The 12185-nt window shown below is 43.5% G+C and overlaps 1 protein-coding gene across 6 annotated transcripts in view; it reads right to left on the bottom strand.

Moving 5' to 3' along the window:
* Positions 1–8600, bottom strand: part of LOC125328874 (neurabin-1-like) — a 42541-nt gene extending 33941 nt beyond the window's left edge. For 4 of the 6 annotated variants that reach the window (XM_048310057.1, XM_048310060.1, XM_048310061.1 and 1 more), the window contains exons 1-2: positions 8073–8179; positions 5686–7551 (exon numbers count right to left, since the gene is read on the bottom strand). In XM_048310057.1, coding sequence (XP_048166014.1) covers positions 5686–7296 — 1611 coding nt within the window. In that variant the 5' untranslated portion in view covers positions 7297–7551; positions 8073–8179. Of the gene's footprint in view, positions 1–5685; positions 7552–8072; positions 8180–8299; positions 8425–8521 lie in introns of those variants that run through there. The other 2 variants (XM_048310058.1, XM_048310059.1) reach the window with 2 other exon arrangements.
* Between the last annotated feature and the right edge of the window lie 3585 nt (positions 8601–12185).

The following is a 12185-nucleotide window of genomic DNA, read 5'->3' as shown; positions in this document are numbered from 1 at the left end:
TTTTTACTGATGTCCTTCTTAGTGTTCACCTTCCTTTTTGTTAGAATTATATGGAAAGGGATAATTTATTTTTCCATCTCTCCACAGGTAAACTACAAAAAAGTTTCAGCTACTGCCTGTTCATTCTTTACCTGGCTAGGTTATGTATTTTCACATGCTAATAACAGTAATTATCATCAAAAAAGACACTGAATCTTTCAGCAACTTAACTGCTGAGCTACTGAACTTGTCTCCTGTAAATTTGCTTATCTTTGTTGACCTCCACCACCTCCTCAGTTTTTCTTCTGTCTTCCATGAAACCCTCAAGTACCTCATATTCATCTCCTTTTCTCCCTCCTGTTCCCCACAGCTATTCTCAGAGCAAAAGACAACACAGGCTGGGCATACATAGTGATCAGCTAACATTAAGCCAAAAAGAACAAGTAAACTAAGCTGCAGCCCTGTCATCAGTGAGTCCATGAATATGCAACTCTGATAAAAGTGCTGATTTTCCACAAACCAATCTGTACTTCAAAACACCTTTAAAAACCCCTTTCTCCTTCCTGTCAAATCCAGGTGAAATTGCTAGGAAGTTAGAAGCTGGAGGGACTGAAAAGAGAATGAGTGAGGACAGGCTTTTTTCCAGAGAGCTGAACAACCACCATAGAATCAAAAAACAAGGACCATAAAGGCATCAGAAATACTCGACACAGAGCTCTGTAACACAGGTAAACCTATACATGGAATTAAATGCACTTAGGCTTAATAAACATTTAACTTATATGAATACTGAACTTTCAATAAGGGTTTAAAGATTATCTTTTCTCAAAAAAACCCCAAACCCACAAAAAGATTTTGTATGTGTGTGAAAATACATTCTTCCTCCAGTTATTATCCATGTTTTTAACTTCTCATACTGTTCAGTGTAAGTTGTGGGAATGCCATACTCTCACATGCAGGCAGAACAAAACAAGATTATTTTTTGTGAAAAGTCACTGAAAAGTACTGTGGAGAGACTGAGATGAAAATATGAAGAAAAGCTGTTTTGATGTTAAGTTACAAATGTTACAATGTTGATAAACAGAGCTTCAAAACAATTAAAATCTATGACTTTAAACAAACAGTCATTGGAAAAGATCCCAAAGTAAAATGGAAAAACACGTTATTTGTGTCAAGAAAAAAAAGATTAATTCCCACACATAAGTCAGTTTTGTTTAACTCTAGTCTCAAATCAAATCTCTATTTTCCTTCATCAACCCTCACCAACATTACATATTTGTTTCTAATGCCACAGAAGTATTTTACTGAAGTGCTTGAGCAATGGCTGACAAACAACTGACCAGCCATCAATTCTCCAATTACCAAAGAAACTACAGGGTTTGGGTATCTCCAAGCAGTTAGTGTATTTTGTATCCCTTTCTGTGTACGACATCCTAAGTACACAAGTGAACAGTTCAAAAATCAGAGGATGTAGGAAGCTGAAGCACTACGCTACAACACTGTCTTAAAACAGTATTCAAGAGTCTACACACTGATCTAGAAAATTTGTGCATCTCCTATAGGCATTTGCAAGTACGCTGTCATACAGGAAATCTAATTCAAGGGTTATGTTCATTTAGTTCTTCATTAACTTCCACAGTAAGCAGTTTTGTACTAAAAACGCTGAAGAGCAGGACAGGCTGAACAACCCTACCATTTGTGCCCAGCTATACATAAAACAGCTTTATTGTGATGTGCAAGACAAATGGCAATATTATGCAGGATTTCCATACTCTCAGAAGCAGCTGAAACTTGACTGGTTAGGTCAACACACAAACTGTGAAACTGCTTTCAGGTTCCTTATGAAATAAATTTATGCTCAGCTGTGAAAATATGAAGGTTTGGGGGTTGTTCTGTTTACTTTTTAAAACTGTTTTCTTGACTAAACCATCTTAAAATATATTACTAGTCACAAAAAGCGGGGAAGAGACACTCCCAGGCAACATAAATTAGATACCACTGATAAGTGAACAGAAGCAAACAGCAAACACCAGCTGTACTATCTTCTCAGCTTACCTGAGCTATAGAATTTCTAAGAATCATAAATATCATTGCAGAAGTTAGTCACTGTGCCATTAAAAGTTTTGAGAACAAAGTTCGACTCGGTCAGAAGGGAAAACATCTCAAGAAATCAATTTGAAAACAAGCATTTGTTTTCTCAACAGAAAGTTTCAAAATTACAAATACCAAACAGCACTCAGTCATTACATTTATGTTAATTAAAGCCTTTCAAGGTAATAACATAACAGAAAGCAAGTTTGATGTCTATAGTACAAAGGCAAAATGAAATGTAAAGGGGTGACAGCAGAGTTACCTGATGTTATTTGCATTGTGTGTAATGCTGATTGTTTACACAGTTTACTCAGAAAACTTTAAGACAAAGGCAAATTCAGTTCCTTGGCAAACACCTTGGACAGCTAAGTGTTCTTTACATTCCTTACTGGCTTTGTATGTGGCAACAAGAGACTAAAAACTGCTCACGTACCGTAACACACACCCAGGCTGCGAAGCTCTGCTAGTAACTGTACATACGTATCACTCTCTAAACTACTCCAGGAGAAACAAGAACTGAGATAAAGCGTTCCTTAGGGTCTGGAATGATCAAACAGCAACAGGACTTAGAGAGCCTGGTCACCCGTGGCAGGTAAGAAATCCCACATGTCATTTCTCAACAGCTTCTATGGAATTGAAACATTTCTATGGAATTGAAACATTTCTTTTTAGAAGTCTCATCTGTGCTTGCTTTCACAGGCACAGGGCAACACAAAATAATGGAGTATTTGTGTAATTATGTTCCATCTTTCCTGAAATTATCAGATCAAATTATGTTCTCAAACCCTCCTACAGATGTCAACAATTATGGATCTCCATCACGGGTCAGATGCAGTGCTAACAGTGTTAGCTACCTTATATACCCCCTGGGAGCTCCACAGTCTTTTTATTTTACTCAAAGGCCTTGCCAATTTTAGAACAGACTAGAAGCTTTGAAACAGAAATTTCAATCAAGTTCTCTTTGTTGCAGCAGCATAAATGCTGTTTTTAAGGTGCCTGTAAGTTCTATCCATTACCTACAGACATAGCCAACTTCCCTTTTGTGTATTTCAAATACAATGGTCAAAGCTCCATCACTGCAGAACACTGAAGATCTGAGAATGTGCGTTTTCTTGCCCAATACATTCTGAACGTTTTGAATTCTTCAACTCTACCTGCTAAACAGCGACTGCAAGAGATGTTGACGGTTTCTTTGTAATCACTAGAGAGGTGCAGAATGAAAGCAGCAAAAATGCAAGGGCAGCCTGGCCTTGCTCAGGAGCATCTATGAGGAGGAGAATCACAGACCTTCTCTCGTGGCTATGAATGTCTGAAAATGGCACTCACATTTTAGCCAAACTTGTTAGTCTAAATAAAGCTGAAAAAAGAAGCTACTATGATACATTTCTCACTATGGCACTGCTCAAAGCCGTGGTGGGGACCAGAAATAATCTTTTAGCTACCACTTAAGATTTTTTTCTCTTCCAATTTAAGATGCACCAAAATCTATGAAGAAAGGGACATTTCCTTCTGTGAGGCAAAACTGCGATTTTCTAAAAGGTTACTGAGATATTAAAAATACACAACTAAAGAAAATTCTGAGTAAGCACAAAAAAAGTTGGAATTCTTTATTTCACAGAGTAGAAAACCCAAAACCCATGTAACCAGGACTTATTCCCACTAAGGATCATAGAAAACATGAAGCAAAATGGTAGACATGGGAACAGAAATCATTGCTTAGGCAAAAGGAACAAAGGGGGGAAACCTATTGAAAATGACATACAGAAAGAGATCCTTATACCCAATATAGGAAAGATACAGTCAAGTTTCACTAAAAAGGGATAAAGGAAGGCAAGTGTCACAAGCTTCAATTTAAGGGCCTTTAAAAAGTATCTTCAATGACCATATTGCTATTGAGCACAGTTTATTCTGCCAATCCAAGTGGGGCATTATGGCAAGAACTATGTTATTTTTCATTGAAAACTCGTAACAGTTGCTTCTAACCGTTCATCTCTCCGTTGTGTAAATGATAATCTGAGACAGGTTGGTTCCTGCGGCTTTCAGAGAAGCAGCTATAATTGAACAGTGCTTGTTACCAAACCTGAGTTTTGTCTACACGAGAGCTTCCATCACAGCTGGCACTGAGATCTCTACTAATGCTTTCATCTATATGTGGAATAGACATAGCAGAGAAAGCTGAAGTCTGTTAACAGCCACTGCTTCAGTAGGGTATCAGCAATGATCAGTAAAACCCTGCCTACAGCAGAAAGTCACTCAACACACATTTAGAGCAGACTCTACACGGCACTTTGCTCAGATACTGAGTGCACAAACGCATGTAGAAATGGACTGATGCCCCTCCGGCTCTCTCCCAGCCCTCACCAGACTCATTATGCAGTTTTCAATAGCAGCACTCTCCCCTTCACTGCTCCAGGTCACCACTAAAGCAGTATCAACTAGAAGAAAGCCATATACAGTCACCCTGTCTTCGAAGAGACTATAAAAAAACCCACATGCAACAAAACTCACATTTTGCCAATTTTTTTTGCCACAGTCAAAACATTTTCTGGGGTACAGCACCGGTGTGTGTTTAGCAAGCTAGGAAATTAAAGCTTTCTACCCTGGGAAGTTCAAGAGTCAACAAAATTTTTACATCCCTCTGACCGGTAAAAGTGAGCCCTGACTCTCTACGAACAAAGTGTAAAAGCTGTTTATTAAAGATGATATCTTTCATTCATGTAATAGTAAAAGAGAAGTATCCTGAGGAAAGCCTGGACAGTTTCCCATTCCGTCCTGGTCCATGTCTCCCAATTCTCCTTCCAAAGTTTAAGAAAGACTAGAGTAATTCAAGTCTGCAAGAGACTATGGGTAAACTTAGCTTGAGTTGTGGACTGACTTATTTGTGAGTATTTTTGGTGGGGGAAGATTAGACACATAAATCTTTTTAATTTGTTAAAGTTATAACTTACAGTACTCCTCATTATCCAGTCTGCTCTCTAACTTTTACTTCTGCAACTTCATAATTCCAAAACACTCATGTTAACACTCCTAGATCTTAGTACCAATCAGTAATAAAACCAAACAATGTACACATGGTTATTATTGGAGCAAATTCTAGAATCTTAAAATACAAGAACCAGTCATTTAATATTTTCTTATAGTTAATTCCATAAACGAATCTGAAGTTGAATATGAACGTTTTCTATGGGGGGTTTTGTTGTTTTGTTTGGGGCTTTTTTTAAAACTTTTGTGCCAGAAGGAAAACTGAAAATAATCCTTCCTAATGCAATGCTTCAATTTTAAACAAATGAAGGCAAGTATTAAAGGTCATGTGTTTGTATCTACTCCTAAAAGATTTATGCTCCTGAAAAAGTCCAGCAAGTAAAATCTTATGTGCTTCACTACACTATCTTATGAAGCAGCGGTAATTGAGAAATCACTTGTGACTAATTAATAAATTCTCTGAAGTTTTAACTTCTCTCATACTTGGTGTTGAATACAACCTGTAAACTTACACTTCTTAAATGGTTTTTAGAAGTTTAAAAAAACCCCCACGAAATCTATTTCCTGGGTACTTTTGACTGCAAAACAATTAAAAAAAAAAAAAAAAAAGAAAGAAAATTCAAATGTACTTACTTTGATAGGAGCTGTTGAGAACTTGACTTTTCGGTCTGGCTCTGGATCTTCCTCTTCAGAAAGTCCAGGAAACTCCTCATATTCACTGTCATACATATACTCCTCCTCTCTCTCCAAAATTTCTTTGCCTTCAGGATCTTGGTTTTCTGGCTCTGTATCCCTGTCATCAGCAAAAGCTGTATTCTCTATTCCAAGATCACTGAAGTCCTCACTTTGCTTTTCCAACACTTGCTCCTCTTCTTCAGTATCCTCTTCCTGCTCTACAACACGCTGTACTTGTGCAACTGGACCATCTCTTACAGACATCCCATCTCTTTCTTCTTCCCAGTTGGTCTTGCTGCCATCCATAAACTCTTCTACCACTTCCAAGGCATAGTCGCTTCTCTTCCCTTCCTGTACATGACATAGGAGCTTCTGATTCTCTTGATCAGTGTGATCTTTCTCCAAACCTTCTTTTTCATGCCCTGAGGTTTCATCTTGTGCAGCCAGCTCTGTGCAAGCCCCCTCTGTGGGAGAAACCCAGGAGGAAACATTATCTGATGTCTGCTGAGCCTCCTGACCACGCACACTGCCCATATTCCACGGGCTCGTCTCAAGTACCAGTTGCTCTCTTTTGTCTTTTCCAAGTGCCTTGCTCAGCTCATCTCTGCAGATCCCAGGCCCTTTGGGGAATGCACCCTTCTCCAGACATCCTTCAGCAACAGCAGACGAATTCAAACTCTGCTGGCCTCTCAAAGGGTCCTGATATGGAGAACTATCATTTTTGGAAGTTTCTTTGGATTCTTCAGTATCACTGTCACCCAGAAAGCTTTCCAGCCTCCTAGAAATGGGCCCTGCATTCAGGAGGGAAGATTTGGAACCACTATTAGAATGTTGCTGCTTCAACTCCTCATTACTTTGATTTTCAGCTTTCTCCAGTGCAACTGGAAGACTTGCTTCTGTATTAAAACTGAAGTGGTCCACCACATTGCTGCAATCAGAAGCTGAACCATGTCTCCTCTTATCTTCACTTCTTTCACATTTGCTGGGGGAATACCTGTCCACTGAGCTCCGTTGCTTTATATTTCTCTCGAAGAGCTTCCTGGTCTCTGAAAATTTTTCTGCCAGGGCAACTTTGTCCAAGTCTGCCTCATCGCTGCTACGGATGACTTTGTCAGCAGCAGAAGACACAGACAGTGAATCCACAGGACCGCTGCTGGGGCTGGTAGTTGTGTTAAGAAGATTATTTTTTTGAACAATGAGAAAAGATGGACTACCTGGAGAAGATCCATACTCTGCTGCCATGGCCCGGCTGATTAGTTTGGTCTCAGCAGGTGGACTGCTTTCACAAGAGGTTGTGGAGGAAGAGCTTCCCATTTGCAAAAACATATTTTTGATCTTGTGTACTCTATTGCCGTAAGTGGCAGCTCTGCCTCGACTGTGTGGGTCACTTCCCCCTCCATTGGAAGAGGTGCTCAGCTTCTGATGCAAGCCTGTTTTGTTTGAAGCATTATCAGGATTGTTTACACCATCAAAAGAGCATTTGATAGCATGGAAATCAGATTTGTAAGCATTTCGGTGTGGAGAAGCACTTCTTAAAGTCCTTTCCCCCTTGCCTTCGGTTTTCATCATTGTTGAAGAGAAAGCTCTCTCCACTCCTTAAGAAGAAAGGGAAGAACGACTCCCTAGCACAAAGCTTCCACCCTCCAACACCAGGCAGTGTAGATCCCACAGAAGATCCCAAAAGCAGCCTTTCACTCAGCCAGCCTCCCCGCTCGCACTGAAATGGAACGCAGGGGACTCTACGTGGAGAGAAAGAAATCAAAGCTCGTGAATGGCCACATCGGGTGCTATCCCCAGCGCGGATCGCAGTATCCGGAAAGCCATCTGCAGAGAGACAGAGAGTTTCCATTAACTCGGGGCCTCGCCGGCGTGTGACACGAATCCGAAACTCGGGGTGGGAATCGCAGTCCAAGACCTCCCTGCGGGATAAAGCCCATTGTGTCCTCCGGAACGCAAGGACCCAGCTGCTCCCCGGGCACCGACCTGGCGGCTCTGGCGGGGGGATGCGGCGGCGGCAGGCGGCCCCCCCGCCACCTCCGGCTGCCGCCCCTCCGCTAAGGGCCGTCCCGGGCTGGGCCAGGCCGGGTCGGGCGGCGGGGGAGGGGGCAGCGCCGGCCCTTCCTGCCGCCCGGGGGAGGCCGGGCCCGGGCCGGACCCCGAGCAAGCACTGCGGCGGGGCGGGTCGGAGGGGCCCTGGCGCCCCGCGCCGCCCGGAACGGGGGAAACCACAAGTTTCGGCCCCAAGTTGGGGCTTCCCCGTGGCGGCGCTTCTGCGCCGTGGGGCCTGTGGGGCGCGCAGCGGAGCCGCCCCGGTACCTCGCCCCAAACTTTCCGAGCCAGCCTACCTGGGGGCGGGGGTCCTGCCGCCTCCTTCCCCTCAGCGTTCCCGGCCGCCCAGCGGCCGCACGCACCACGCCATCATTATCCGCCAGCACAGCCGCCCGCCTTTCCTCCCTCCCTCCCACCCCCCCGCCCTACCGCCGCCGCCGCCCCGCGCTCCTCACTCCACCTTCCTCCCGCCCCCGCGGCGCGCTCCGAACCGCCGCCCGCCCGCGCCGCTCCCCGGCCTCACACTGCTCCGCGCCCTCCTCCGCGCTGTGTCTCGGGCCCGCCCGCGCGCGCTCCCTCCCTCGCTCGCACACAAAGAGAGGGAGCGGCGGGCGCGCCCCTGCTCCTCTCCCTCAGTGCCAGGGAGGAGAAGGGCTGGGGGGCGGCGGGCGCAACCGGCCCGAGGGAAGCACCTCCCGCGCCGGGATATACCACGCTATAGCGGGATACGGGTTTCGGGTGATACCATGTCGGCGAGGCGAGCGGGCGCGGAGCCGCCGGATGCTGGGAGCGCGGGGCAGAGTCGGTGGGTGCGGAACGCTCACCGGTCCGTCCGCTGGGGGAGCTGGAGACGGTGGGGCGAGGGACGCTGGAGACACGCGAGCGCCGAGCTGCTGTGGAGCTGCGCGCTACTTTGAAAGCCCGAGCGGCCAGCGCGCCGCGGGGAGCGGCATCCCCCGCTTCACCGCAAAGCAGCGCCGTTCCCGGGAGGGAAGAGTCGCGACAGCTGTCACGACTGAAGCTCTGACAGCTGGAAGTAACAACAGTGCCAAACTTTCTTCCCCCTCCCCTTCATTTCAAAAATCTAGTTTTTAGCCTCTCCCGAGCACAGGAGCGGTCCACAGCCGAGGCAGCGCCCGGCCCCCCCGCGCAGCTGCTGCCCACGCCGGGACCCGCGGCGCCGTGCGCGTTCCTGGATACTCTGACATACCCGCGCAGGACCAGGGGCTGAGCCCGCCGCTGTGCTCCCTCGCACGCACCCCGGGCTGGAAGTCACTGCAGCTCCCCAAGACTGGGAAAGTCATGCTCGTCATCGGTAGCCCTAGGCAGTAATAACCGCAGTTTTGCAAGTAGTGTTCCATACATCCAGTTCTCTTCGTTTGTTAGTCCAAATAAAAGCACTGGCTTCAACCTGTTTGTTAGTTAAAGAAAGGATTTGGATGAATGTTTTGTTTCCATTGCAGTTCCTTCCTTCACACAAAATAATTGGAAGAGCACAGAAGAGTACTGGTAGCTACCAATTACCTGGCAACTGTTGTTGGCACCTGGCACCAGATTGTGTAACAATTATTTAGAAGTCTAAGTACTTAACTCCTTGAAAAGCATAGCTTCACTGGTTAATTACTCAAGTATATGGGGAAATTTATACATTCTCCCAGACATCCCAATTGACTTTGGCTTAACTTTGAGTCACAATGCCTGGAATATTTCACAGCATGTTCTAAAATCTATTATACTGTTTGAAATTAGCCTTAATCATGATTTTACAATAAAATAAAATTTTATTATTGATATGTTTTTCTAAAACAGAGGACAACATTGTCGAGACCTTAGTCTGTGTTTTCAAACATTGCAGGGCCAGTGGAATTTCACCGAGATCTGCCATTAGCAGTCTTACATACACTTGGTAATACCACTTTGAATAAAATTTTAATACAGATAGTTTCACTGTACGAGCAAGAAATGTTTCTTATTTTGAGTATGTAGGCCTTATTTAGAATACATAGAGGTGATCTTTCTCCTGCATACTATGGACGTGGTCCTTCATATAGCATGTGTAGATTGGGTTGAAATTGCAAGGCTTAACCACCATCTTTCAATAAATAATCCACAAGAAGCTACTAATGCTTTTTTCACAAACCAAAAGTAAGTATAAGGTTGCTCAGCAGTTTGAGCACTATGGGCAGAGAACATTCTGCATTCTGCTCAGGGAACCTGGCAGTATATAGGAGACTGTTCACAGAAAAAAAGGCAAGAGTTCAGGAACAACATAAAAACAAAGCCCAAAGCAGCTCTAAAGCTGTGCTCAGGAAAGCCAGTGGCCTTTGTACTGGGTGCTGGCTTAAAGAGGCTGGAGCAGGAAGATACTCTAGTGTTTTGAACTCTCCCATAAATGAGAAAGCAGGAATTGTAATTACAGATCCTGGAAACAGATTTAATTGCATCAAAGGACTCTTATTTCTTTACAATTTCTCATCCTAACTAGGAAAATATACAGGTTATTTTGCCTAGTTATGCTGCTTAGGAAGGACAGGATTTACCTAGGTCAATTTTCTAGGTTTTCTAGTGAGAAACACTCTGAATTGCATTCTAGGTGAGTGCAATGTGAATGTGAAAGAAATGATAGATTCTTTTACAGAAACAATGATTAAAAAGATGGGAAGGATTCAAGATAAATACTTCCGGATTTTGAGCAAGAAGTCTGGGAAGGTGACGTAGTTTATGATTTCATCATGGTGAATAACTGCAATAAAACCTGGGAAGAGAATCTTACACATTCAGTTTGTGGTGCTTTCCTTGAAAGATGATGAAACAACAGTGAGTAAGCAAATGGTATGCACTGAAGAAGAAGCATCTACATTTTGTTACTTAAGCTTAGGAAAAAAATTAGGAGTTTCAAGGAGGATCTTGGCAGCACAAAATCTTCTTGGGGAAAAAAGTGTTGCTGTATATGAACTCATGAATCTAATGAAGACAGATAAATAGGAAAAAGTTTTCAAGAAAAAAATTAAATTGAGGGCACTTCTATAAACCCAGTTGTTCAAACCACCACTGAGGTACAGTGTTTATTTCAGTTGTTTCCCCAACATATCTGTCATACAAAGCTCCAGGGAGGGGCCATTCTGGTGAACCCTAACCCTTTACCAAAATTACACATCTGTGTCTACCTTGCTGGATTAAATTTAATGAATGCATATTTTCTTTGCTGCTTGTTCACTCAGCAATAGGTCCTTCAAGGATAAGGCTCTCTGCAGAAAGGTGAATTTAATTAATTATTAGTTCTATTACAGCCTTCTACAGCCCACCCAGGATGCTGTCCCCCAGAAATGTTCTGAATTAATACCCTGACCACATCTTCTGGCCACAGAACCACGAATGTTAAATGAAGGTTGGTGGAACACCACTGAAACCTGCATTGAGCACAGCTGGCCTCTCAGCACGTTACTAATGGTTTTCACAAACTGAGGAAACTTATGTTACAGCTCCAAGACACATTGGAGATAAACTTAGGAGAATCTCTCAAGTCTCAAGAATCTCCTAAGGCTCAAAGTAAAATTGAATTTCAGTTGAATTTCGAAGTGCCATTTAAAAAAAGAAAGACAATTATTTATTGCTGGGAAGACTGAACAGTTTCCTCACCTTACAAGCCCCGTTCCTGAAGTGCCCAAACCATCAGACTTACTTGCTACATTGTCAAATTCATGAGCGAGAAAGAACAAGAGAGGAAAGAAATGAACACACTGTAGAATTGTGTGAAATGGTGGTTCAAGACCATGCTGGGTTTCTCAAGCACAAAAAGCAGATGCCAGCCTGACAAGGAGGCAGGAGTCTCAATAACAGCATCCCACTGAAAGCTGTTGGAAAACAAAAGTCTGTGAGTGCATTTTTCAGCCTCACAACCACAGTACTGTTGGCACAGCTTTGTAGAATTTACAGGATTTTTAGAAATAAAGTTTCTGGGTATTGTTGATTTAACTGATTTCCGGTGCAAGAAACATTATGCTGTTGTACAGTCTCTGTTTGCATCTGAGTGTCTCCTGCTCTGCAAGGACTTGTGAAAATGGGCCAACTGCTTCAACCAGATTTGACACAGGCTGAGAGTTTTCAACAATAGTTATATTCCTACCAGTTTCTTAAAAATAGAGAACTGGAGGGAGAGAGGAGAAAGAAAAACCTTGCAAGATCAATCAAAGGAAAGGTTACAGCAAGAGATCACTCCTTATAAGCCTCTAGATAATCCTGTGTAAGCCACACAAGACTGAAACCTGATGCATGTATTAGTCACAAGAAAAGCCTTATTTTGAAGTTGCATCTTTTTTAAAACCAAAGTCAGTCAGCCAAGAGACACACATTGGGAGGGTAACTGGCTACTTTAATACTAGAGTTCAGAGCACAATCTTTTACTCTGG

Source organism: Corvus hawaiiensis, chromosome 7 (assembly GCF_020740725.1).
Source record: "Corvus hawaiiensis isolate bCorHaw1 chromosome 7, bCorHaw1.pri.cur, whole genome shotgun sequence".
Classification (NCBI taxonomy): domain Eukaryota; kingdom Metazoa; phylum Chordata; class Aves; order Passeriformes; family Corvidae; genus Corvus; species Corvus hawaiiensis.
The sequence above is the reverse complement of the archived record's forward strand: the minus strand, read 5'-3'. Positions and strand labels throughout refer to the sequence as shown.